General features: G+C 38.2%; 1 protein-coding gene across 1 annotated transcript in view; it reads left to right on the top strand.

The window, feature by feature from the left end:
* SLC13A1 (solute carrier family 13 member 1) overlaps positions 1–24,947 on the top strand; it is a 76,791-nt gene that overhangs the window by 33,781 nt on the left and 18,063 nt on the right. The window contains exons 7-8 of the mRNA XM_060108343.1: positions 13,182–13,333; positions 23,963–24,082. Of these exons, the coding sequence (XP_059964326.1) occupies positions 13,182–13,333; positions 23,963–24,082 (272 nt within the window). The remainder of the gene's footprint in view (positions 1–13,181; positions 13,334–23,962; positions 24,083–24,947) is intronic.

Raw genomic sequence — 24,947 nt, 5'->3', positions numbered from 1 at the left:
AGTATGCTGATTTTATGTCTTATAAGTCTTATCAAAGAACCAGCTTTTGGCTCTTTTGATCCTATTTCATGTTCTACTTTATTAGTTTCTTCTCTTTATTACTTTGTTCTATTTTATCCTTGCATTTAGTTTCTGTTCATTTACTTTTTTTTTTTAAATAAATTTATTTATTTTTGGCTGTGTTGGGTCTTCGTTGCTGCACACAGGCTTTCTCTAGTTGCAGCGAGCAGGGGTTACTCTTCTTTGCGGTGCGAGGGCTTCTTATCGTGGTGGCTTCTCCTTGTTGAGGAGCATGGGCTCTAGGTGTGGGGGCTTCAGTAGTTGTGGCACACGGGCTCCACAGTTGTGGTTCGTGGGCTTACTGCTCCACAGCATGTGGGATCTTCCTAGACCAGGGCTCGAACCCGTGTCTCCTGCATTGGCAGGCGGATTCCTAACCACTGCACCACCAGGGAAGTCCTGTTCATTTACTTTTAAAAGTATACATGTGCATTACTTTTTTTGAGCTTTTCTTCTCTTCCAAAGTAAGAATTTGAGGAGACAAATTTTCTTCCATTTCTTCCACTTTAGCTGTATTCCATATTTTTTAGTTCTTTGTGTTTTTTGCTTTCCATTATGCTAGAGTCTTTGATCCATGAGCTGCTTAGACATGTGTTTTAAATTTTGAAATAAATGAGTCTTTTGTAGGTACTTTTTGTTTTGTTTTTTTATTTCTAACATAAATTTACTGTGGTCAGAAACTAGTCTGTATGACATCAGTTCTTCTAAACTTGTTGAGGCAGATTTGTGGCCTAGCATGTGGCCAATTGTGATAAATATTTCCTTGTGCTAAAAAAGGATTGCATATTTTCAACTTACTGGGTGCAGTATTTTCCAAGTCTATTAGATCAAGTTTGCCAGTTGTGATTTTCAAATTGTCTGTGACCTAACAATTTTTTGTCTGCTTAACCCAGCAATTAATGCAACTGTTTTGTTAAAATCTCCCTCCATGATGTGGCTATATCTATTTCTCCTGATAGTTCTGTCAATTCTGGTTTCTATATATTTTCAGATTATGTTGTTATGTCCCTATCACGTAATAATGTTTAGAATGTTTATATGTTCCTGGTTAATTAACACTTTTACCATTTTGCAGTGTCCCTCTCAATCTATGGTAATGTTTTGGGGTCTTTGAGTTTGTCTGATGATAATGTAATAGCAATGCCAGCTTTCTTTAGGTTAGTGTTTACCTGACATTACTTCTATCCTTTCACTTTCAACAGTTCTATGTCCTTATACTTTAGATGCTTCTCTTATAAAAAGCATATTGTTGGCTTTTGCATTTTTATCCAGGTTAGAAATTTTTGCCTGACAAGTTTGATCCCCTTGAACTTTCTGTGACTTTATAAATTTAGAATAATTTTTAGTGCCAGATTTCTATTTTTTCTAAATATTTAGTCTTTCCATCTCTTTCCTGCATTCTTTTTTATTTTCTTTCTGTTCTTTATTTTTATATCCTACACACACACACACACACACAAACACACACACACTCTTACTGACGTCCTATGCTGCTATATTATATATCATTTCAGTCATTTTTACCACTATAAAAAGAACAGGATTTTTTTTCTAATAGCATGTATGTTTTGATTTTTTGCTCTTCACTAAGAAATTACAAAGGAAGCTTCTACATACTTAACATTTAGGATATAACATTTTGTAAAATTAATCCTGGATTTAATTGATTTTTGACATTGCTAGAAACAGAATTTTTATGAAAAGTCCTGTCTTGAGTGCTAGATTTTGAATATCTATTTGCTATACTATTACTATATAAACAAATATCCCAATTCACAATATGCATCATAATTCTTTATTAACTACAGTCGATATAAATCCTATTTCAAGGAGTCTTATTGATAACTTCAAATTTGTTACCAGCTCTTCTGAGTTGTTCAGGTTATTGCTAATTAGATCTTCTCTAGATCTTCATGAAGAATTAACATCACAAGTAGGAGAAGGATAGCCTCTTATATTTTCTTGTATTATCTTCATTCTAGGTGTTTTTTTTTTTTTACATAAGTCATTTCCTGTAGAAATCATTTACAGCCATAAGCACATTATGGGAGGGCTAGTTTAATTAAAACTAGCAAGGATAATTTGTTATCCACTTACCTAGCCCATATAAACTCAATATGCCGAGAGTGAACGAAGTGGGCAGGGCCCTATTGTCAGTCCCTCTGTGCACATGGAGCTTTCCTCTCCTATCCCTTTACCTCCATCATCCACCAATGTATGGGCCATGAAGGCACTAAGGTCAATCTGTGCAATAATTATTAGTCAAGAATCATTTATTTCTTGGGGATTTTTTAATGTAAAAAGAGAAATATTGCATCTTCCAATAAGATGACAGATTGAATAGGTCCATTTACCTTCACTCTATCCCAAATCTCCATTAAAACAAGAATAGACTTTTTAAGTCATAAGTCACAATTATAAAAATATCAAGAGAGGAGATGACAGCAAAATCATTTTGGAAGCTGGAAAGTTAAAGAATGGGTGGAAAATGCCTCAGTTATCCCATGAAAGTGGAATTCTAAGTCAACAGTAAGTTACAAAAGTAAGCAATCTCAAGTCCATTCTCTAGTAGGTCTGCGTTTTTATTCCTGTTCTGCCCCTAGCTTCTTCATGACCTTTTTTTTTTTTTTAGATTCCATATATATGTGTTAGCATACAGTATTTGTTTTTCTCTTTCTGACTTACTTCACCCTGTATGACACACTCTAGGTCCATCCACCTCACTACAAATAACTCAATTTTGTTTCTTTTTATGGCTGAGTAATATTCCATTGTATATATGTACCACATCTTCTTTATCGGGCTGGGGGAAGGGTAAGCTGGGACAAAGTGAGAGAGTGAGTGGCGTGGACATATATACACTACCAAATGTAAAATAGATAGCCAGTGGGAAGCAGCTGCATAGCACAGGAAGATCAGCTCAGTGCTATGTGACCACCTAGAAGGGTGGGATAGGGAGGGTGGGAGGGAGGGAGACGCAAGAGGGAAGAGATATGGGAACATATGTATACGTATAACTGATTCATTTTGTTATAAAGCAGAAATTAACAGACCATTGTAAAGCAATTATACTCCAATAAAGATGTTTTAAAAAAAAAAGCAATCTGGGCTTCCCTGGTGGCGCAGCGGTTGAGAGTCCGCTTGCCGATGCAGGGGACATGGGTTCGTGCCCCGGTCCGGGAAGATCCCACATGCCGTGGAGCGGCTGGGCCCGTGAGCCATGGCCGCTGAACCTGCGCGTCCGGAGCCTGTGCTCCGCAATGGGAGAGGCCACAACAGTGAGAGGCCCACGAACTGCAAAAAAAAAAAAAAAAAAGCAATCTAATTTACCTAGCAGCAGCCCTCAAAGTTTTTTAAAATGTTGAAAAGTGAGGGTAAGTAAAAAAATTTTATGCAACAGTTAAATGCACAAATTTCTTCCCAACCTCTACATGGATGCAGCTGTTCCTCCTCCACCAAACGGAAGTGTAGTCTTTTTTTTTTTTTTTTTGTGGTATGCGGGCCTCTCACTGCTGTGGCCTCTCCCGTTGCGGAGCACAGGCTCCGGACGCGCAGGCTCAGCGGCCATGGCTCACAGGCCCAGCTGCTCCGCGGCATGTGGGATCCTCCCAGACCGGGGCACGAACCCGTGTCCCCTGCATCGGCAGGTGGACTCTCAACCACTGCACCACCAGGGAAGCCCGGAAGTGTAGTCTTTTGACACGGTAAAGCAGACAGGAAGGAGTTCAGGGTCAGGAACAGATTTCACAGAGAAAACAGGGACACTGAGTGACAGTTAATATGTTGAATGGTGAGAGCCCCACCTTCCACCCCACTGTCCCCAACAGCCAGACCTATTCCCTCCAGGTGACAGTAGGCAAGGGACCAGGAGGTTTTTCTTTGGGGAATGCAATGAGCACAAGAGAAAAGATGAAAATATATAGCATTGGGTTTTCTCAAAGAAAGCTCCAGTCAGATCATACCATATATGTGCCCACAGTCAACAACAAATCCCAAAGCACATGTACAGGACTTCCAACCAGCTTTTCACTGCCTTAAATATGACCAAACCACCAAAGTTCCTGGATATCTGAAGACAGCCTCAGGCATGAAAGGGAGAGACCCAAACAAACAAAAAGAAGACAGAAACTTGCAGGAAACAGAGACTGTGCAAGAAGTTGAAAACACAAGACAAGAAACTATCATTAATATATTCAGAGAGGTGAACAAAGAAATTGCATTCATGAAATATGAATGACATTCTATAAAAGAGGAACGAGAAGCAAAAAATAAATATATAAATAAAATAGAAAATATATAAAATACAAAATATCAATATAATGTAAAGATATAAAACATAAGTGGAAATTTTAGTATAAAAGGAAGAAACAAGATAAAATAATAGGAGTTTCAGAAAAAGAATAGAGAAAACTGAGATTACATCAAAACTCAAGAAAACTTCCATAAAAGAAGGATATAATTTTTATGACATAAAGTCCCACTGCGTGCCAGCAAAACTGACGAAACAGATGCACATACGGAAGGACACTGAGAGTTCAGAACATGGTGAATGAAGAGAGACCCTAAAAGTTTCCAGGAAGGGGGAAAAACAGATTCCTTAAGACAAAAAAAAAAATGAATGGCAGAAGACTTCTTTATAGCAACACTGGGAACTCCCAGGCAATAAGGGGGAAATGGCTTCAAAATTCTGCATAACATTGTTTCCAATCTAGAAATCAATACCCAAACTACCAGTGAAGGGAGAGGGTAGACTTAAGTCTAGATAGGTCTTTGCAGGTCTTAGAGGAAGAAAATGACTAGATGTAGGACAAGCAGAAAAGCCCTGGAAGAGATGTCTCTAAGACAATGGAATTGATAGAATATTTGATGTAGATTAGGTGTCCTGTCACTTGATTGTTCCAAGGGAAGATTTAAACAACCAGGGAATATTTGGGGCTGATTTAGTGGTATCCACTTAGAAAGCTAAGCAAGTAAGCGGTGGACACAAAACAGGAAAAGTAATATAAATCCCATTGCTCAGCTGTTAACAGATATCTAGACAACATTCTGAACATTGAACTCTGCTCTAAGCAAACTTATGACATAGCCATAATGGGAGAATGATGGAGACATGAAAAGTATAAGTGTGTTCAGTGCAGGATGCTGTGAAAGATAGCTAAATTCTCATCATCTAACATAGTGGAATTTTAACTGTAATGCCTTAAACTGAGAAATCAAGAGATGATATCATATGAATACTGTTAAAGTAAGTGCAAATAAATGTCCAAAAAGAGCTGGAAGATTTTAAACTGGCTTTCTTTGGCAAGCAGAAAATGGTTAGCAGGAACTAATATTTTGTGCAATTTGCCTTGCATAAATATAGAAATATAAATAGAACCCCTAATGTTTTTATACCACACTCACCCAAATGAATTATTTTGTACAGTGCAGTGGAGACCACTGGTTTAGTTCATGGTGATTCTTGTATGCATTATTAGCACCCGGGGTTGGTGCTAATCACGGGAGTCTGCAATCCCTACCACCAGGTGGCAATAGTGAGTTATATCTGGACCTGCAGGATTTCTGTTCAGAAATGTCCCTTCAGCACCACCCGGTTATCTTAGGATTCTGAATTTGGTCATGTCCTGGACAAAATGTTTTCAGTCACTTGAAAGAAGTTGTGAGACATACTCACAAGGTCTTAGATGTCATATATTTGTGGGAAATACAAATGTATGATGACAATTGGGATTGAATAAAAACACGCTAAGCAATATGAAATGTAATTAAATGTAAAGTTTTAGATGTAGGTTAAAAAACTCACATAAATAAAAAATGCTCTGGAAGGCAAGATGACACAAGGGAAATTACTGAGAGGGAACTCAGATACACAGAAATCTGCTTCAAATCTGCTGTGACCATTATGTCACACTGAGATTTATTTTGCTCTTCTGAAAATTTAGGTCTGTGTACCAGATTATCTCTAAATACCTATCTGTTCTAACAGTCTATGATTCTTTTATATATTAAACAACTTTATGATTGTGGAAGATACAAAAAGTATCAAGAAGGTAGCAGGTACTCTCATATCTTGACATATTTTATTTCAGTCTTATTTCTAGGCACATATGTGTATGTAGATATATTTTTTATTTTTTAAAAAATTACGTCGTTCTATACATTTAATTTCACATAAGTCTCTCATCATGAAACATAAAACAAGTACTTTGCCATTCACAGTATAGCCACGGCAATGCCCTTTGGTCACCAGCACAAGAGGTTTTCTCTGGCCACTTCATCCCTGTCTCCAGCCTCACCCCTCTAGACACTTTGCTTCTCCCTTCTTCACTTTGGATTTTTTTTTCTCTCCCCAACTCCTAGGAGAAAATACACCCCCCCAATTCCTCCTCCACTCATGGAAATATGTAATGATTAGTCTGATAATCTGCAAACATGTGCTCTCAGGGTCTGAATCTTACTTTCTACCCTGAGTGACTTATTCCAACACCCTCTTAGATTAGGGTCAAACATTTGGTCTCAGGTTGAAACTACTGTCTTGAGCAGAAGATTAATTTGCTAAGGACTCCCCCAACTCCTTTTTATAGTTTCTATACCGAACGTTGGCTTAATTAGTTGCTCATCTTAGACTTCCTTAAGAGCTGTATTTTCCTGCCCATTGCCCTCTACTACTATCGCTCTGGTCCTCAACTTTTACCCCTTACTGCAGTATCATCTCTTCAAACTAGTTCAGTCCAGCAATCACATGCCCTAAGTAAAAACAACAGTAGAGTTGACTGCATGGGATTCATGTTTACTGGCTAGATAACGCAAGTGGTGCACCCTATGCCACATCCCAAAGACTCTGCTTAACCCTTTATGTGTTTTATGATATATTACCATTACCATTTACTGCAGGACTTGAATTTAACTTGAATTTGTAATGCTTTTCTAAATTGTCCATGATATTTGCAGAAACATCACCTTTTGTGCTGTAGCATTCAGGTATGTTTTAAAGTCTTTATATAGGAAAAAAGTACGAGAAGTCCATAAGGTCTAAAGCATGCAAATATGTCAATATTTTTCTATTTTGATTTTTAAATTTTATATCTGCCAGTGCAGTTCTATCATTATTTTATATATATGACTGCATATATACATATATGCAGTCCAATTTTTTATGAAATCCAATTTTTTTGTATTTTTGAAAGTTTTAATGTGATGAGAAATTACATGCACATTACATCTTTAAGTTTCCATTTCTTATTATCTAATAATATCCAAATTATATATCACTTTCTGATTTGTGTTTGAAGTCTCTCCTTTAGTAAAACAGCTAATAGTTAAGCCCTAAATTTCATTTGTCATTTTGTATCACTGATAAGAATTTTTAAACTTATTTTACTTTTATTTACATATGCTTTATTTTTCAAATTTTCAATGGAAAGTTTTATCATGTGGAAAATACAAATCATTCCCATGTAGGAAATATAAGGCAAAAGGAGACATTTGTAAATTAATTTATTTGGGGTGAAGGGTAGATACCTTCGGGGGCTAACCTTTAATTAGAAAGTAAAAGGCAAATTACAATCCAATGTTCTGACCCTGCCATGCTAAGTGCCATTCCCACATCCATGATGGCTTTTAGTGAGCAGACATTTTTTCCTATCATGATTTCTCAAAAGGATCTTTCAGCGCCAGTGTCACACACAGCATGCTTATCTGTATGAAACGGGGCAATTCTTCTGTTTGCATATTTCTTAAATACATCCAGTTCTTTTTTTTAAAAGGCTCAGTGTGCAAGACAGGTCTGAAATAGGCAAGAATTGGAGACCTATAAAGAGGTGATTACAGTAACTCAAATCAGAGATAACGATGACTTAGACCAAACGTGATAGTGGAGATGGAAAAAACCCAACAGACTCCAGATGTATTTAAGAAGATACAATTGACAGGATTTGGTGGGATGAGGAAAAGAATGATTTCAAGGAGGATGAGAAATATTGTGTAGGGGCTGAGGGTATGAGCCCTCCATGGTCTCAAAATTCAAGTCTACCGTTTCCAGGCTCTATAACCTTGGGAAGCCATTTAACCTCTCTGTGTTTCATGTCTTCCTGTGTAAAGTGGGGTACTAGCAGTGCTACCCTCATTGCGTTGTAAGAAAAATGTGAATTAAATCATTTATTTGATTTTAACTTGAAGCAGTGCTTTTGCATACTAGGCACACTCTAAGTGTTTGTAATCGTGGTGATGGTAATGCTATTATCTTATATAGATGATCCGGAAGAAGAACAGGGTTTGAGGAAGGAAGTAATGAGTTCGGTTTTGAACATTTGGGGATTGGAGTTTTATTTAAGACATTCAAATTATGTCGAACAGACACTTGGATTGATAGGTCTAAAAGAAGAAGTCTGGCTGAAAACAAGTTTGGTGGTCTGGTTTTATCTTTCATTGAAACAATGAAAACATAGGAGATTTCCTAAGGAGAAATATTACTATGAGAAGAGACAAGTACTTATGACAGAGTTTCAGGAAATTCCAGTTTTAAGGAAGGATCAAGGAAAATGAACTGGCAAGGGAGACAGAGGAACAGGCAGAAATGTAGAAGAAAACCCAGAGGACTGAGGTATCACAGAGCCCAAAGAAGAATTCTCCAGCAGGAAGGAGTGATCAACTCTCTTAGGTGCTGCTGAGAGGTCTACAAACCTGACACTGAACAATATCTATTGGGTTTAGTAATATGGAGGTTATCAATAATCATAGCAAGTACGTATTGGTGGATTGAAGAAACAGAAGCCAGATTGGAGAGGTTAAAGCAATGGAGTCAGTGAATGCAGACAACTCTTTTGAGTAGTTTGGCCATGAAAATGGATGTGCTGTGGGCAGTAGTTTCATTGAGAGGGGGGTTAAGAAGGCCTTCTGTTTTTCTTCTGGAACGATGACTTGAAAATGATTAAACTTTGGTGGGAAAATTCTAGTGAAGTCTATTGTATGAGGTTTCTGAGAAGGTCTGAGAGATTGGGGTTCAGAAACAAGTTGGAGGAGAGAGATTTACTCTTTGTATGTAGAATACGGAAGGAGGGGCAGATGCAAGTATGTTTCTACCTTCGACAGTGAGACTTCTACCAGCTCCTACTTTCTGTGTGGAATAGGAGGCAGAGCTGCCCGTGAAGAGTGAGAGGAGGGAGGCGAAGAGAGAAGTGGAAGGTTTTAAGTTTTCTTGTGGAGACAGGTAGAATCATTTGGTGAGAGAAACACAGCAGGGTAGAGGTGCAGCAGTAACAAAGCAGTTGAAGGTTGTGACCATGAATGTTCGGAGCCTAATCTCCTCTACTGTGTGTAATTTTCTTTTTTTAAAAAATAAATTTATTTACTTTATTTATTTTTGGCTGCATTGGGTCTTCGTTGCTGCACGTGGCCTTTCTCTAGTTTCGGCGAGCGGGGGCTACTCTTCGTTGTGGTGCGCGGGTTCCTCATGCAGTGGTTTCTCTTGTTGCAGAGCATGGGCTCTAGAGCGCACGCTCAGTAGTTGTGGCGCACGGGCTTAGTTGCTCTGCGGCCTGTGGGATCTTCCCAGACCAGGGCTCGAACCCGTGTCCGCTGCATTGGCAGGCGGATTCTTAACCACTGTGCCACCAGGGAAGCCCTACTCTGTAATTTTCAGCAACAGAACTTAGCTGCTCAGGGGCAGACGTGGCACAGAGAAAGTAAATTGTTGGGTTCATCCAGAGTTAAAATTTTGCTAAAGAACTATCATTCTAAAGAGAGACAAGAGAGTTTAGGGTTTTGCTGAGAAAGTTATTGATGGTGGTGATGGCTTCATGGGTGTATAATTATCCTCAAACTCATCAAGTTGTATATATTAAATACGTACAACATTTTACATATCAATCATACCTCAATAAAGTGGCTTTAAAAATAAATGCTTTTGACCACCTAGAGGGCTGGGATAGGGAGGGTGGGAGGGAGGGAGACGCAAGAGGGAAGAGATAGGGGGACATATGTATATGTATAACTGATTCACCTTGTTATAAAGCAGAAACTAACACACCATTGTAGAGCAATTATACCCCAATAAAGATGTTAAAAAAACGCCTTAAAAAAGAAAGTTATTCAATTGGTTTACCAAGGAATGTAAACTGGATAAGAAAGGAAGTGAAGAAAGGAGAGGACCAAACTATTGGGAATAATAACTAGATGCTTCAGTGACCAAGACTTGTCAATAGAGTCAAAGGACAACAGGGACAGAAGTAATTCAACAGCTAAGTTGGAAAAGAAGCTGTGGTAAACTGCAGAATTCTTGGTTAATGGAGTGGTAAAACGAGGCTCTTTCTATCCCTGAAGAACTATCATATCAAGCACATACCATAAGTATTCCCGTGTTTTACTTACACAGGATTTCCAAAGCAAGTGACCAAAAAACAGTTTTAGACTCTTCAGTTTAGTATTGAAAATGAGAAGGTTGAGAGACAGTCTACCTTTGGAGAAAGTTAGAATATTTTCCTAAACTACAACTTGTATGGTCAATTTTTTGGCAGGGGAGCCTTCCATTTACCTCGAGACAGTGCAATAGATATTGAGGAATCACCACTTGGAAAACTTGAGACTCTGTTTCCTAGAGATCAGTGGACTAGTATTTGACATACTCTTGAAACATTAAAAGTGAAACTCACTGCTGAGTCTCCTTATCTAATGGAGAGTCAGCTGCACTTTCACTGCCAACAGAGCAGAGGTACCTGTTTCCCATGAGACAGATGTATGAGAGGAGTGGTATTTGGGGTCATTTTAAAAGCAACTTTCCCCAAGACAGCTTCTTGACAGGGCAAGGCGACCTCTGCATCAAGAGATCGGGTGACCATCACATGCAGAAACCACAGGGTGTCATAGTGGAAGAGGTGCATTACTCCACAGAAGGAGCAGCAACCTGATGTTCTTATTTGGGTGATAGGGATCTCTAAAAGCACCGTGACACATAAAATCCATAATACCGCCCACCAGACGAGGCCATCTGGAACATCCATCAAACATAAAGAGTAATCTGTATATCTTCTTTGGAGAAATGTCTATTTAGGTCTTCTGCCCATTTTTGGATTGGGTTTTTTTTTTTTTTTTGGTATTGAGCTGCATGAGCTGCTTGTATATTTTGGAGGTTAATCCTTTGTCAGTTGCTTCATTTGCAAATATTTTCTCCCATTCTGAGCGTTGTCTTTTCGTCTTGTTTATGGCTTCCTTTGCTATGCAAGTGGACATATATACACTACCGAATGTAAGGTAGATAGCTAGTGGGAAGCAGCCACATAGCACAGGGAGATCAGCTCGGTGCTTTGTGACCACCTAGAGGGGTGGGATAGGGAGGGTGGGAGGGAGACGCAAGAGGGAGGAGATATGGGAACATATGTATATGTATAGCTGATGCGCTTTGCTATAAAGCAGAAACTAACACACCATTGTAAAGCAATTATGCTCCAATAAAGATGTTAAAAAAAAAAACCATAAAGAGTACTAACATCGTATCTTATTTAAACCAGTCAAGTAAGACCTCTCCTATCCTTACTGCTCCTCTCCCGATACTGTCCATCCCTTGCCACTCCAAATATGGAGGATTTAGAAACTAGAACTAGCAAATGGTGGGAGAAATTGGAGCTAGAAGATAGAGAACAATACAAACCCACAAACCTACTTCCAACTATAGGCTTTTCAGCAAGCCTGATCTAGGGGACAAGCAAAAGTTTAACTTTACTAAAGTTTGGACTTTTGCTAGTAGATAGAGGACTCTTTATTTCAGCTACTGAAATGAGGTTGCTTTTTTTTTTTAATTAAACATGACTGAAAGACTCTTTATTAAATGAAGTGACCAAAAATGTTATAGATTCTACCCCAGATATCACCCCAGGGATAGCAAGAATCAGACCAACAGAGTGTATTGAATGGGTCACAGGTGAGAGAAGGAATGAAGTTGCTTTTGTATTGCACCTCAGGGAGTTCTATTCTTAAACAGAAACATTAGAAATAGTGACTTTTTTTTCAGATGGAGCCATCTGAGGATGTGCTATTGTCCAGGAACTAGAGGAGAGGGTGACAGGAGGAGTGGAGTCGAAGGTCTCTGGAAATGAGATTTAAGAAATGTGTAAAGCCAGGATATTTAAGGGGTTACTCATGAAGATGGTATAGTTATCCAGATGTTGACAGGATTTGCAGGATGAGGAATGTTGTGTGCCAGATGGGCATGTCATCTTAAGTGATGGCAGTGGGTGATCAGAACATCCTGTTCAAAAGAATAGGCAGAGAAAGAGCCAAATTATATGAGCCTTAAAGAAAAATCAACTTATTTTCATGTCAGTAGACGATTAATGTTCTGGAAGAGGGTGGGGAACAAGGAGGACACTGACTCTCTCAACAGTGAAGTATAGGGGGTTGAAAACGTTCAATTTCAGAAGCAGTGGTATCCTCTGGGGAGGATCAGTGAAAGTGCCAAAATAAAGAAACACTCCAAAAAGAGGTTTAGGAATTCACTGACCATGTACCACCAGTTCAGAGGGAAAACACTGGAAAGATTTGGGAGTGTTTGGTGAGAAGGGAAGAAAGGAAGTAACAGTTGGCTCAGGAATAAGACAGAAGGATGAATGAATGAAACTGTGTAAAGTATTTCAGTGGTTATGTATTTTTATTGTTAACATTTCTATTGATGGAAAGATAACTGTTGCATTATTGGGCTGCCATAACAAACTACCATAACCGGGTGACTTAAAAAGCAGGAATTTATTTCTCCCAGTTCTAGAACCTGAAAATCCAAGATCGAGGTACCAGCAGGATTAGTGTCTGATGAGAGCTCTTTCCTTAGGTTGCAGATGGCTGCATTCTCTCTGTGATCTCACATGGCAGAGAGAGAGAGATCAAGTTCTCTGGTGCCTCGTCTTACAAGAGCACTAATCCCATCAAGCAAGGCCCCGACCATCATGACCTCATCTAACCCTATTACCTCCCAGAGTCTCCATCTCCAAATACCATCTGATCGGGGGTTAGGGCTTCAACATATGAATTTTGCGGTGGGGTGGACACAAACATTCAGCCCATAACAAATGCTATTACTGCTTGTTATGACCACAAAGAGAGCTATTCTCATAGTACATTTTGTTGTTGAACAGAATTCAGGCACAGGAAACAAATATCGAACAAAGAAGGACCACATGATGTGTAAACTTATGTGCCTGTGCATTGCTTACTCTTCTACCATTGGTGGATTGACAACGATCACTGGTACCTCCACCAACTTGATCTTCGCTGAGCATTTCAATATGTAAGTAAAATTGTTGGGCTGGTGATTTAATAAATGGACAGCACATAAATTGTAAGAATTATTCTTACCTGTTTCAGAGAATCCAAAGACAGAGATGCTATACTGAGTTAACTCTCCTTTGTTCCCCATCAGGACTTCTATATGTCTAGAAACATGCCCTTCTACTCGTTCCCATAGAGTTAAATATGTAGGACATAGTGAATTGACAGGTGTTTGCAGATTGCAAGGTCACCTTAAAAGAAATAACTCCTGGATGACCATGCTCACCAAACACAGAAGACACTTTTCATTATAAATAATATTGCAAATGGTAGTTACCTAAAAAGAAAGGGGATTGTTTACATGGGACAATTTATGTAGGGTTTTGCAACTGACATTTGAACTTAAATGATGAGCAGGAAACAGAATTGCTCATTACAGAAAATTTGGTGTTGAGATTGAAAAAGATTTGAAGGATTGTGCAGTTACCAAAAATAGAAGTAATAAGTATTCTAAGGACAGATGTATGAATCTGAATATAAGTTAATGCTGTGATGTTACTCCAGTGCAGAAAATGGGGCACCTTGGCTACAGTCAGAGCACTTGAGTTAAAAATTCCACAATTTTCAGTCACTTACTTTGTGAATTTGAACAATAAAAAGTAAATAACTCTTTCAAGACTTAATTTTTTCATACCTAAAATAGTCACAGTTCATATGATTATTGTGAGAATTAAATGAAGTAGACTATGTAAAAATACTTGGTACCATGTAAGAACTATTGAAGCAATAGTCTGAAAGTCCATGCTTTTTTGTGAGAGCTCAATCTGATCCTACACCCAAGGTATATTTTCAAGGACTAATAGGACAGATAATTGTCAGAGTGCCTGGAGGGTGGGCAGTGCTGAGGATGCCCTAGAACAGGATTCAGGTCCTTTTCACAGAAAAACTTAGGAAAACCACACTCTAGGAAACAGATTCACAAACTCTGTGAACTTTCTGAAATTATTTGCAAGATGTTCCAAGAAATCCAAGATTCAAAAAATGTCACCCTCCATTCTGGAAAGAATGAGAACTTATGTACAAAAAAGAACACTAACAGAGCAGTTTAGGGAATTCATAACACAGACCTCCATGTGCACTTATTGTTTCTATTAGTACACAACCACCATGTGTACTCCAATGGCCTACTTAGAAAGGAACCTTAGAAAGACATTTGGTTTATAAGTGGGAGACTTCTGAAATTCCTAGTGCAGAGAGGATTTATCCCATATATCTCCTAGTTCAAGATAGGAAATGTACTTGATCCCTTTCTGAAAGCTAGACTTCTGTCCTTTCACACGAATCCCCCAAAGAAAGAGATTCCACATTTCAGTCCTCTCTGCAAATCTCTTTTTCTAAAATTTAGACCAATTTTTTTATTTTTTATCTTTGTTGGTGTTAGAGAACTGCTGGTTTCCACCATTCCCATGAAATTACTTGGTATTGTCAAAATGACCATATTGAGTTTGCCCTTGGTCTTTGTGTTCTTGCCCGATGTATCGACAAAATTTTCTTTCTTTTATTTAACTGTTCCTTTGACTCTCTGAATGCATTCATCCATTTGCAATGACAGATTGAGAGCATTGTAGCACTTTGAGCAAAATGTTTCAGTAACTATTTTCCCCAATTGTCTAATCTTCTAATTCTCCTAATCATGGCAATTTGGCCAAAATGTTCTTTAAATTTAGAAAGTACTTAAAATGTACTTTGAAATTTAGTGATTTTTTTTCTTCAAGTTTTCTTTAACATTAAGAGTTATATGAAAACTGGAAAAAACTCAAAGTATCCCTTCTTGATAGAAAAGATTAAAATAGAAGGGGGAAAACAACATTATGTAACAAAATATAATTGATACTGTTAAACAAACTAGATATTTAATAAATGTTTTCTTAAATATTGACCCTAAAAAATACAACAGCAACCCAAAGCAACAATGGAATGAAATGCCTTCAGTTTCACTGGAAAAAGTTTCAGAAACTTAAAACTGCAGAAAATAAAAAAGATTTATTTTCTATGTTCAGATGTTTGGAGCCAGAGAGAAATCACCCTTTATTTCCAAATCCACTACAATAATCTCACCTTTTCTCTTGACACTGCTTGCTATCTTTTTGAGCAATACCAACAATCATTTTGTACAAATTCATTTTGGGTCTTGCCAACTTCCAAAGGGTACATAAGCATGAGGGTCAATGATTTCCTGCCTTTGACATTTAGAAAAAGGTGCTATCTTACAAATAAACTATGGGAGGAAGAGATTGGATAACACATTTAAAAGCCTTATCTATCTATCTGTCTATCTATCTATTTACTTATACATAAAACATATTTATATATTATACATGTGATGTCTTTTGTTCTCTTTTTTACACAAAGGAAATAAGAACAATGAATTCTGAGAAACCTAAATTTTATTCTGTGCAAATAAAAAACAGATCTTCACTTATTCACTCAGTCAATCAACAAACATTTGTTGAGGACTGACAATGTGCAAGGCATGGTTTTGAATTCTTTCAGAAAATGCAAAAAATAAAACTTACCAGAAAGAAGATTCCATCTCATTGTCTAGACAAAACATACATATATGGAAACCATGAAAAAATTTAAAACATAATACCATTTGTTCTTTGACATATAAGGAAGAAGGTAAAGTGACATGTATTGAGCCCTTGCCAGATGAATTACATATATTACAGTGCAAACGAATCCTATATATCCTTGCTGTGGAAGTGGTATACAGTGGTAATTAAAGGTATAGGCTCTGAGATTAAAATGTCTGTGTTCAAATACCAGCTCTTGGACAAATTACTTAATGTCTTTAAGCCTGTTATTTTGCCAGAAAATAAATGAAGATAATAATAAGATCTCTCTCTCTCTCTCTGAGAGTTGTTTTGAGTTTTACATAAAATAAATAGCACTTAGAACAGTGCCTAACACAAAGCATGTGCTCCATTAATGTTCGCTATTATTAGTAGGGTTGAGAAAGTTGACATTCAGCTTAGCAGTCTGAAGACCAAACCAAGATCAGTCAGACCCCAAAGTCTGTCTCCCTAAAATATTACCTTCCTAGAAACAGTTGAACATGCATCCTCAAAGAGGACTCTAGCTGTGTGCAGCACCCCTTGATCAGTAGAGAAAATTTGTCTGTGTAACCTGGCCCAATCTTAAAAGAGGTAAACACCATGTTTATGGAGAAAATGAATGCAAATAATCCATAAAATCAAAGCACAAAAATCGTGTAATCAGTTTTTCAGGGAGGCAGTGGAATAGTCTGTGCATGTCTTTGCACAGTTGAGAATAGCAGTGTGCACATTGGCGTTATAAGAGTCTGGGGACGGGAGACCAGTTAGGAGTTTATTACCAATGTATTGACAAATGATGAGAGGCAGAAGTAGATTAGCTGTGAAGTGATGGGGGGATTTAGACTTAGGGCACTGTACAGTCAGAAGGTAGTGAGTAACTAGGTGTGAGGATGTAAGGGTCAGGAGAGGTTAAGGCAACTCTGGGAAATTTTGACAATATGGCTGTATAGACAGTGATGTCATGAACTTCTAGAGAAGTCATGGCAGGTTCATTAGAGAAATAACTTTTATTTTGAGTATACTGAAGTGGCCTGCTCAGAATCTATCCACAAGGAGATCAGCAGACATTTGCAAATACATTGTTGAAATTAGTTGTAAATTTGGGACTCTCTCTATATATAAACACAGATATTAAAATCTTGACTCTAGAAATGGTCATATAGGGAGAAAAAAAGTTAAAAGAATTGCGACCTGGATAGATTCATATGAAATATTAACAAGAAAGAAGATGAGAAAAGTTAATCAAGGTAGGTGGAGAACGAGGAGCACATGGGATTTTGAAAGACAGAGGAGACCATTTTCCAAAGGGAGGATGAATCAGGAGCATGCAGTGTTGGGTAAGGGTCAACTAGGATGATGGCTGAGAAGAGGCTTTTGGTTCTCACAGTGTCCCCCAAGAGGGCAGGTGCAGTGGAACAGTGGGGTATGGGGCAGAATTCGGACTGAAGAGAGTTAAGGAGTGAGGACATCGTGGGAGGGCAAGGCAGCTAGTTTAAATGATTGTTTCAAGTTTGACAAAGAAAAGGAAAAAAGAGCAAGCATGGTATAACCAGAGGTAGAGTGTTCCTTTAGAACAAGGGTAGTGTCAGTCTGGTTTTACACTCAGGGGAAGGAGACAGTCAAAACAGAGCTATGTGAAGTTTGGGGCAAAAAGAGAGAGCGAGAGAGAGAGAGAATATATTGATTGGCTAAGAGTCAGGTGGAAGTGGAATGGAATAGAAACAAGAGTAGAAATGTCAGTCTTGGGAAAGAAGACTGTGTCCTGCTGAGTGATAATGAAAAGGGACAAGTGAAGACAGAGATGTCTCAGATCACGTGTATGCATGCCCTCATTTCACAGATGAGGAAACCGAGGCTCCAAGAGTTTAAATCACGATCACTAGTCAGTGAAGCACTTGGCCTGAGTCCCAGTGCCCTTTTCACTCTGCAGCCTCATTGCCTCTCTGACCATCTGTGAGGGGGCCATGTTGGCAAAAGTCTTTAAAAAGCAAGTTTGCTGACAGTGACAAGTAAAGACTGCATGGGTATTTGCATTCATGCATTGCATTTTCTTTTTATAAAATATAAACCTGCACACATCACAAGTATTATCTGAAAGAGTTGCAAAGCTGGGAATGTGGCTAGTTTGACTGAACCACTCCCTTATTGTCATAAGCTGATGTATAGCTTAGAAAGTGCTTTTCAGAACAATACTGAGAAGACTAAGCCAATTCTCTAACTCAGCCAGAAGGTATGAAATTTCTTGTGTTCTTAATCTTTGAATCTAGTACCTGTGACACCTGAATTCTGACTACCTTGTGATTAATTCACCATTAGTTATGACTAATCCTTGGAATGGGGCGTTCTGGAAATATTCTTTGTTTCCTCTTCTCATTAGGGAAATCCTGCTTGCTCAAGGCTCTCTACCTGACCCTTCTGCTCCACTGACAGACTCTTCTAGTCATCACCCAATCTCCTCCTTTCCTAACACTACTGTTAATAAATCTCACCCTGTAAGTAACCCATTTCTTTCTACTCTGGTTCTTGAAAGACCTGCCAATTCTGCCAATTTCTTTCTCTCCTTGTGTGGATGCTGTATCATTTGAAACTCTGTTCGGTTACTCCAGAACTTCCATTCCCATTCTCCTCTTATCATAAACTATACTCACATTTCTATAAATTTGTCTTATCCACAAAAGTTGTCTTATGCACAACTACCACCCCTGATTGCAAACTTCTAAAGGCTTCATGAATTATTGTCTTCTTCATCTTTTAGCCCACAAGGGGCACAGGTAGGTGATCAATAAATTGGTTGCATTGAACTGTACCAAGACATAAATGAAGTGCTGACTGTTCCTGGGAATCCTCTAAGTAACTGAATAAGCTTTTGATATTAAAATAAAGTTATTAAGGGAACTATCATTAGGGACAATTACTGCTTTCATAACAGAGGAGTTTTGATGCATCAATATCACTCAACAAATGCAACAGCTATTAATAACATAAAAGGCAAATCTATCAGATTAAGGATGGATGATAAATCTATCAGATTAAGGATGGAAGATATCACAAGTAAAATTTTGTAGTTTGCTGATTATCAAAGTATATTATTCAGCTTGTAGGTGTCAGCAGTGAAATATGTGGGTAAACAAAACAGCTTGGAAGGAAGCTGAATTATCAATGATTAGCACAGTCACTGTTATACGTTAAATAATAACTATTATAGCTTCACAAACCTAGAAATGGTAAAAGAAATGTGTTTATAGGCACCCTAAATTCAAAGCCCACTTCCCTAACCTCCCTTCTTGATTAATCACAGAGGAAGAAGGCTAACCAGTTACCTAGCAATAGCCACTTTCAAAACTTACCATGATTCCCCCCTGCAGAAAAGAGCAATGTGTGTTTCTAAGAAAGAATTTCTCTGGCAAATAATAGAGAAGAAATTTGGATATTGCAGAGTTTGGACTTAGACATTGGTTCAGATTTCAGTCTTGCCATGTATTAGCTTAACTTCTACAAACATCAGTTTCTGCATCTGTAAAATGGAGGCCAAACTAGAACTTATAACATTATTATGAGGATTAAATGTCATAGTGCATCCGTGGCCCTTAGCAGAGGGCCTGGCAGGTAGGAACTTGTCAATAACCCTAACCATTTTTTGTTGCTGCCGCTTCTACTTTTGCCATTGCTATTAGAAATCTAAGCCTGGCTCATGAGTAACGAGTAATTAATATTTCTGAAGAAACCTCTGAAAGTACACAAATACAAAACTGAAAAGTGACTTTGACTCAGAAATCATCAAAACAGTCATTAATCAAAAGGACTATAATCAGCGTGGATACCAGCTGATTGCACTCTTAATGGCCAAAATCTGTTTCAAGGCTGTAAACGTCCACAACCGCATGCATTCTTTTGAGACCAGTACTGTGTATTTCGTTAGTATGATTTGTGATCTTGTATATGGGCATAAGAACTGCGTCGACAACACCATCTTCCTAAATATCAACACTGACGCACGTATAGGCTTTAGGTCAAAGCATGTCTCTCCTATGGTGCCGTCACTCCTACATGGTGTTCTAAAACGTCCTTAAAACATCAAGTTTGTGCTCTAGCTTATGGATGTTTTGCAATATATATGGAATTTTCTCTTTTCACCTGGGAGCTGGTGTTGAGGACACTAGGCTTTAATGAAGAGAGGTTGTGTTTTCAACATTCGTCCTGGGTGTAAATATCCAGCTTGACTGCATTCTGTGACCTTGAGCGATCCACTTACCCTTCTGAGACTCAGTGTTTTCGGTGTAAAATGAAAATATAATGCTTTGCACACAGGATGTTTGTTAGAATTAAATGTGCTTAGCTCATTCCTCTAAGACACAGGGAGCCCCAGGTGCATTTCCTCTTCCGCTCATCTCCATTTACTTCTGAAATTATCACACCCATTTCCATGGTTTATAAATCCACCTGTATGTGGGTAACCACCAATTTTACATCTCTAACCTGCCCTCTCAATTCCAGACTCATGTGTCTAACTGCCTATCCACCATGGCCACATGGGAAACTAAGGGACATCTCACATTAACATGCCCACAGCAGCTTCCTAATCCATCATGCCTTCTGCCAACCTGTTCTTCCCTCAGACTTCATTTCAGTGAATAGCACCTTTTCCCAATTTCGTACCAAACATTTGTAAAATTTATTGCCTTCTCTTCATCTTCACTGCTACTCATGTAAATTAAGCTAAAATCTACTCAGCTCTGCTGTTTTTAAAATGTTTTTAAAAGCTGAAAAATAAAAACTTAAAAATAAATAAATAAGAAAAGAAAAACAGCATGAATTTATTACCTCGTAATTTCTGTGGGTCAGGCATCTAGGCACAGTTTAGCCAGGTCCTTTACTGAGCTGAAATCAAGGTGTCAGCTGGGCCTGCAATCTCCACAGCAGCTCAGGGTCTTCATTCAGGCTGTGGAGAGAATTCAGTTCATTGTGTCTGAATTACTGAGGTGCCCGTTTTATAGCTGACTATTGGCATAAGGTCACTCTCAGCAACTAGAGGCTACCCCTAGATCCTTGCCGTGTGGCCCCTTCCTTCGGCAACATGGAAGCTCACTTCTTTAGGCCAGCAGGAAAATCTCTCTTTTAAGGGCTCCCTTGAGTAAGTCAGGCCCACCCAAGATAATCTCCCTTTTGATTAACTCAGAGTCCATTTGTGGGAACCTCTGCAAAATCCTTTCACTTTAGCCATAAAAGAACCTAATCCCAGGAATAAAATCTTGCCCTATTTACAAGTTCTGTCCACACAGAAGGAGAAAGGAATATACTAAGCATATATACCAGGGGCAGGATTCTTGGGGTTCATCTTGGAACTCTGCCTACCACACTTGACTTCCACTCTTGTTACGGTCAATCTTGACAATCCACCTAGCTAATATGTTTTATGAAATTCATAAATTTACATAGATTTTAAATTAGATCATGTCACTAGCTTACTATGTTCCAATTACTCCTAATTGCATTAGTATTAAAATCCAAATTCCTTCTGATGACCTACAAGGTTATATAAGATCTGACCCCTATTGGCTACTTCTTGGACTTTATTTCATGTGACTGTAAACTTAGCTCACTATCCACAGCCACACTGGTCTTCCAAACTCATTCCTACCCCAGGGCCTTTGTACTTGCTACTTCCTCTGTCTGGAATGCTATTTCCCAGTTATTTACATGACTGGCTCCTTCTTGCCATTTAGATCTCATCTCAACTATCTCTTTTCTTGGTCACACTATGTAAAATTTCTCCCTCCACCTAATAACTTTTTATCATATTATTCTATTTTATTTTCGGACTCATTATATGCTTACCGGTTTGTTTATTGCCTGTGTTCTTCATTTAATATAAACTGTGAGAGCCTGGACTATGTCCATCTAATTCACTACTACATCCCCAAAACTAGGAGACTATCCGGCACATGGTAGACACCCAAAACACACTGTTGGGTGAAAGAAAAGGATTCTATTAGAATTAAATGTACTTAACATCATTTATGATAGAAGAAATCTATATCTGCTTTAGGCAGATACTTGCAATCCCTTCACTTATAGGATATGAGGAAGTGGGAAAAGAACTACCACAGTGAAACTAATCCCGAGTACGCCACTCATTCCACTTTCATTCAAAATATTTACATCTGCGTGGTGTTTACTTTCTTACTACTGAGTTCAAAAACAAAGACAAAACAAACAAAAAAACCCCAGAGTTCAGCTTTTTTAAGCTTTCATTTTTCTAAATGACCTATCCCTCCAGGCGAAAATTTTGAAAAGCCCCTCTTCGGTCAAATCTCACAGGACTCTCTGCAGTGGGTGGGGAGAACAATGCAGCCTGATTTCAAGGTATGAGCTACAGATGGTGAAAAATGAAATTGGGTTTGGGGCATTGTTTTGAACCGAATCCTAGAAGCATTTCTCAATGTCTTCAGGCTGAACAAAATAACATAGGCCACTGACCTGTAATCCAAGTCTAATAAATTGATGGGAGAAAAGCTTAAGCCTTTTCCCACTTATTTTATTTTCCAACTGAAAACAACATTTATTTTTAAGCAGGCAATTCTCAGTAGAACCTCATGGACATGGTAAAGCATTTTTTTCCATTCATCAATTTTCTGTATTCTGTAGCATTTTTTACTTATCATTTGTCACTTTCTAATGGCATAAATATATAAGCTAATCCTAGGATCTCTTCAAAGTAGATAGAATCATCCTCAAGTTGCCAATAACTCTAGGACCCAGGGAGATCAGCTCAAAGAAATTGTAGACAACATTAGAAATCTGCAGTTTTGAAAGCTTAATTTTGTTTTTTTTAAAAAACAAACAAGCCTTTGCATTTTTTAGGAACCATTCTAAAATAGGAGTGCTCTAAAATAAATTTGGCTTATGTTGAGGCATGTAGCATGAATCTTCTCAATTATTTACATGATCTTTTTAAGTGGCAAAATACAAGGTACGATTTAAATAGAAAAAAAATATATTGAAAATCTGTCATTTCTATAAAGTTCTCTATATTTTGTGATTTCAAAAATAATTTTTAAAAATGTTAAGTGTTTTTATTATTTCTGTATTATATTCTGTACTTTTCCAATTTCTGACTCTGTGTTACTGCTTCACGAAGAAAATTTAAAGACAACTGTTTCTCAAATTTTCTTTTTCTTCCCCCACAGTCATAAAATAGATAACTATATGAAATTTAGACTACATTTTGAAACAATGAATGTGAGGTTACCAAAGAAACTGTGCTTGTACCTGACCTTTTTTTGTTGCTATTGTCTTCTTCTTATTATGTGAGCTAAAAAGCTGAAAATAACTAGGAGAAAGAAAGGAAAAAGTTGATGTTTTCCACAGGACTTTTAATTATTTTTATCTGATTTATTCTGTTTGACTGAGCCCCAAAGCACTGTTTAATTCTAGGAAGAAAGGGCTAGAATATGTCTGGTAAGATGGTTGCAGTTGCTCTGGGGCAGAAGAAACAGAGAGGGAAACAGCCTTGAGAGACAATGCAGGTGGGGTCTGAGTCCCTTCCGAGTCTGGGATGTCAGCTCCCAAGACGAAATGGTAATGGACACATTCAGTTTTGTTAAGTTAATTCTCATCTGTTCCCAAGTCTGCTTATTTGTCTTTCCTCACTCATATACTGATGATTTGAGTACGAACAACAAAACGCACACACCCATGCATACCCATTTCTTGTGCATTTCCATGAGTAGCAGGTACCGTGGTAGGTTTCTTCACAAACACTTCCTTATAGATTGAATAAAGGGAGCAAAAGTTATAACATGCCCACTCTTGTTTTTGTGGGAAGCAGCAATAATTATGCAGTTACAGACTCAAGAGATGTAACTGCATAATTTTACTAAACTAACTTCTGTATTTAATGGTGAATACCTCCCACATCTTCCTTCTTGGCTGGTGGCACAGGAAAGATGGGAAGTGCTGCTTCCCGCTGACCATCAGCAAGGATTCCACTTGTACTCCTTCTGTGAACACATTTCCATATTTTCACACAGGCGCTACCCTGATTGTCATTGCATCAACTTTGGATCATGGTTTCTGATGTCCTTCCCGGCTGCTATTATTATTCTCCTCTTGTCATGGATCTGGCTTCAGTGGCTTTTCTTAGGATTCAAGTGAGTACATACTCCATGTTAATCAGATAAATAAAGGTGTCTGGGTTCCATGTTCTCAGCCCCTCATCCAGGGCTTTTACACCTATTTCACGAGTGCTGCATTTCTCTTGTCCACAAAACTGACATGTATGAACACATACATTAAGGACCCTCTAGAATATCACCTAACCAGTGTTGACTGTGGAAGAGAGTTTGTAGACATTAAGACATTAATAGACCAGAAGGGCATATGAAGCTCATTATGGTGAGGACCCAGTCCAACCTGTTAAAGTGTTATTTTAAGAAGTTTTGTCCCTCCTCTTGGTTTAACGTGGGGATTTCCTCAGGTTATTGAGTTACTTTAAACTGTAATAGGCAGGGCTTCCTGCTTCATCCTAGTACCAACATTGATTTGCCCTTGAAAAACGAAAGAATATTGGATTGGGAATTGGGAGACCAGGGACAAAGCTGTGGCTGCTCACGAGCCAGATGAGTGATCTTTGCAAGTCCTGATCTATTCTCAGTCTCAGTATCTTCAACTAAATACCATAGAATTTAACTGGAAGATCAGCAAGATCACTTTCAATGCTGTAATTCTAACACGGATGGGCCCTAGTTGAATACAGAGAAGCCAAGGTAGGAAAAACACTGATCAATTAAGAGCTGGAAAATGTCAAATATATGCATTCAAGGAGAATTTGCAAGTGTTTCTTTGGCTGGGACTGAAGTTGGTGGTTCATAAGTATCGATGAGTTACATGACTTAAATGACAGCCAACATTTAAAATTATACAGGGCTCCACAGCAAAATCTAAAATGCTGCCTCATACATTCAACATATATAACAATACTCCAAAAGAAAGGGGAAAGGGCTGTATATCAAACCT

Source organism: Mesoplodon densirostris, chromosome 9 (genome assembly GCF_025265405.1).
Source record: "Mesoplodon densirostris isolate mMesDen1 chromosome 9, mMesDen1 primary haplotype, whole genome shotgun sequence".
Taxonomy (NCBI): domain Eukaryota; kingdom Metazoa; phylum Chordata; class Mammalia; order Artiodactyla; family Ziphiidae; genus Mesoplodon; species Mesoplodon densirostris.
Note: the sequence above shows the minus strand (reverse complement) of the source record. Positions and strands in the feature narration are given on the sequence as shown.